The 4,053-nt window shown below is 41.2% G+C and overlaps 1 protein-coding gene across 1 annotated transcript in view; it reads right to left on the bottom strand.

The window, feature by feature from the left end:
• LOC102383685 overlaps nt 1–2,625 on the bottom strand; it is a 13,138-nt gene extending 10,513 nt beyond the window's left edge. The window contains exon 1 of the mRNA XM_006018871.2: nt 2,432–2,625. Coding sequence (XP_006018933.2) covers nt 2,432–2,515 — 84 coding nt within the window. The 5' untranslated portion in view covers nt 2,516–2,625. The remainder of the gene's footprint in view (nt 1–2,431) is intronic.
• Nucleotides 2,626–4,053: the final 1,428 nt, after the last annotated feature.

The following is a 4,053-nucleotide window of genomic DNA, read 5'->3' as shown; positions in this document are numbered from 1 at the left end:
GGAATCTCAGAAATATTAATTTTCATTTGGGCTCACTCAGGAGGTTCAGGGTCCTGAAGGTGATAAAGGGCACGAGGCAGGCAGCTGAGAGTGAAGCTCCTGGATGACCCTTGGAGCCAGCGCATCTTTGAAGAGCTGAAGGTCTTTACCTTTTTCATTCTGCAGGGATGTGATCAGTCTTTGGCCCCAAGGGACATGTCACTGTTTTTCTTGTCTCTCGCTAGTTTTCTTATATTGGGAATAATTGGGCCTGTGTGAGCATTTAGCCAGTGGTGTATTTGTAATATTAGGACCTTGTGTTAAATAGTCTTCTTGTAACTCTGCTCTCCTTCCCATTTCAAATAAATAAATTTCAATAGGTTATAGTCCACACTTTCAAAGCTAGCTAGTGACTTTGGATCCTTCTACATTTTTAAATAGCTTGTGTAATTCCATAGCAAACAGCAGTAATACACAACTCAAGAGAAATTCTGCATCACCTATAAAATAGGTTTTAGATTAGATTGCATCCAAAGTTAACGTCCCAGTTAGCAGAGCTTTAAACTGGCCTCCAGACCAAACCCAGAGAATTATACAACTGTATTTAAAACAGCCCTATGTGCACTATTTGATAGTAGCAATGTAGCAACCCTGGTTTCAGTTAAAACCACATCATATAATGACAAGGCATTTATACATTGTGTCATCACAGAGTTCCTGACTTGGGTATTTATAGCACATAGCTGTTTAGAAGACCAGTATTATCCCTTTATGTGTATCATCTCAAGTGACTGAGGGTATAGACAAGTGTACATTCTGAGTGCTAATTTCTAGCACACCAAAAAATGTGGAGGTGGGAGGGGGACAGGCATCACAGCCACCTAGCTGATGAGCTACACAGTTGTGCAAGTTCTCCAGCAATAGAGGGCTGCTCTTTGGGTCTCCCCTGCTGCTAGAGGAGCCCAGGAGGGGAGAGAACAGGCTGTCAGTGAGCAGCTGGCAGCCCCCAGCCCTGGGGGAGGCCACAAACAAAAACTGGTCTCCTTGCCTCTGCCACCCCCGGGCCTTATCAGTGCTCCTTGAACAATCCCAGGGAGACCTTAGGTTCTTCAAGGCTGCATGCCACTACATGAACAGTCCTGGGCAGTGGGAATTGGAGCTAGGGCTGGAAGAGTCCTGGCACTGTTTAAGCATGGTGGTAGCAAAGTCCCAGCAGGACACCCAGAGAGCTCACTGTTGGGTGGGCCATCAGTGGGGACTTTGGAGGGAGAGAAGACTATCAAAGAGGAGAATTTATCTCAGAATAGACAATAAGTTTTAATGCTAAAAAATGGTAGACAGCTAGATAGTACAGGGGCAACACAGAGTCGTATCATGCATTCACGATTTAAGTAGCTCTTCATATTGAAATCACATATTGAATTTCTCAGAAATTCAGGATAAGCAGTTGTCTGACCCAAGAATTTGGTTCAGAAATTCTTCCTCAGCAAGTATACATGGGAACAAGATGACGTACTCTATTTTAGGACTTGGCCTGAGAATACAGTAGAACCCATCCTACTTTATCGCCTTGGGTTTCATTTGACTCACTTAGTGTGCTTTATTACATACTACTTTTTAAATTAATTTACTGCTTAAATTCAATAAGGGCCAGCTCTTGCAAAAACTTACTGACATGAATACTTTACTCGTGTGAGTAGTGTCATTGACTTACTTGGACTACTTTGATAGGTAAAGTTGTTGCAGAATTATGCCCTAATTATGCCCTGAGCTGGGAGTCCCACTGCAGGGGGAAAAATCAAATGTACTACAAACTTCATGTGGTATTAAAAACTATAGCTTTTAAGAAATTATTTGTAATAACACTTCAAAGTATATTACAATGGGATTTTCAAAGGAGTCTTAGGAAGCTGACACCAGACTTAGGAAACATATGCTGCAGCATACTCCATACCATAGTAGTGAACTTGTTTGAGAGTTTAGTACCTACAAAACGTGCACCCATTTAACTAACTCAGTTTCTAAATCAATCCAGATAGATCAATGTAGCTCCCTTTAAATTAAATTAAGCTTAGGTCAATATCACCAACTATAAAGCAATGCAAGAGTATCCATCCACATAAAGTTGCACTTTAACTTCAATTTAGAAACCAATTTAGCTGTACTGGCACAATTTTTCTGTGTAAACTTTCTCTGTGCCTTCTGCTATCACATGCTAAGTAGCATATGCTATCACATCTTTGCTAAGTAAAGAAAGAGACCCTGATGGTTTTTTGATTGTGTATTATGTCCAGCCATTAGACAAGTGACAATAGAAAGATTCTGTTTCTTTCTTTTCTTGTAGTATATTTTAAATACATATTATTTTCCCTATTATAAAACAAGAGTTTGGTCCCCAGAGAATGATTAATTCTCTTGATAATGCTCTAGCAACAGAATAAGAAAAACTTACTGGTATCATGTGTTTCCTTTGGTCCCTTTCATATGAAGGACTTTGTGTATGTTCGCCATTCATTTCGAATCCCGGGTTATCCATTTAAAGTAACTGGTATTTTTTTGTTTAAAAATATACATGTAATTTTAAAATAACATAATTCCAATCCAGCAAGCTTAACACTGGAGCATAAAGCAATGGCTAGTTTTCATTTTCATTAGAGACAGTAATGCCACTTGGAATGATCTTATATATAAATATGTTGCAAACCAGGAAGTATTCTTCTTTACCCTTTAAGAGGAAGGATCTGCCTACTTCTACATTCAGCCTTGAAGTTATTTATTTTGCCTGCACATCACAGACCCATGAAATGACAAGACGTGCTTTGTTGTAACAGGCAACTGAGGAACCAATGGGGACAGCTCATCCAGTTAAAATGGTGAAAGTAAATCAGAGTGAATTGGAAATAGTGAGAAGGAAACTAAAGACATGCTCCCTAATACAACGTTTGGACAAGTATTTTAAGTAGAACACAAGAATAAAAAACTACATTGGGTAGCTGACAAAGAAGCCCAAATCTTGAACACAGAAAATAAGAACACTTTTCTTGATTTTTGAGGGACTTAAAAACCACAGGGTACTCTATTTGTGAGTGATTATGTGAGTATCTGTTGGATAAGAAGCACAGCTGCACCTGAATAGCCACAGCTAGTAATGGTGGAAAAAGAAAACACACAAACTGATGACAAGCAGCAATTTTGCCATGAAGTCTTCAGATCTACTTGGCCCACACTTGCAGGGAGGCAGTTAGAAAGGCCAAAGCAACTACAGAACTGAGGCTGGCAACACTAATTAAAGACAACAAAAAGACTTTTTTTAGGTATGTAGGGAGTAAAAGGAAGGTGCAGGGCAGCATAGGACCCCTACTGAACAAGAAGGAGCAATTAGTGACAGAGCTGGGGGACAAGGCTGAGCTATTCAATGAGTGTTTTGCCTTGGTATTCCTGAACAGGGCTCAAGATAAGTCTCCTAATGGGTTCTTAGACGGGCATCAGAGGGACACCAGGCCACCAACTGTCGACGCTGACTTGGTGCAATCAGTTGGATAGACTTGATGTGTTTAAGTCAGCAGGCCCGGATGAGCTGCATCTGAGTGTACTGAAGGAATTGGCCAGTGTCATAGCAGAACAAGTGGCACGGCTGTTTGAGCTCTCGTGGCACTCAGGTCAGGTCCCAGAGGTCTGGAAAAGGGCCAGCGTGGTCCCTATTTTCAAGAAGGGGAGGAAGGAGGATCCGCGTAATTATAGGCCAGTCACTTTCAACTCCATCCTTGGAAAGGTCTTTGAAAAGATTATGAAGGATCATATCTGTGGGAGTCCAGCAGGAAAAATAATGCAGCAGGGAAGCCAGCATGGATTCGTAGCAGGTAGATCATGCCTGACCAATCTGGTTTCATTTTATGACAGGGTCACAAAGTGCTTAGATGCCGGAGTAGAGGTGGATGTTGTTTTCTTGGACTTTAGCAAGGCCTTTGATACAGTATCTCATCCTATTTTCATAAATAAATGAAGAGGCTGTGACACAGATGTTTACACAGTCCAGTGGGTGGCAAATTGACTTGGCGGTGGCCACCCAAGAGA

The sequence above is a fragment of the Alligator sinensis genome, unplaced genomic scaffold (assembly GCF_000455745.1).
Source record: "Alligator sinensis unplaced genomic scaffold, ASM45574v1 scaffold701_1, whole genome shotgun sequence".
Classification (NCBI taxonomy): domain Eukaryota; kingdom Metazoa; phylum Chordata; order Crocodylia; family Alligatoridae; genus Alligator; species Alligator sinensis.
The sequence above is the reverse complement of the archived record's forward strand: the minus strand, read 5'-3'. Positions and strand labels throughout refer to the sequence as shown.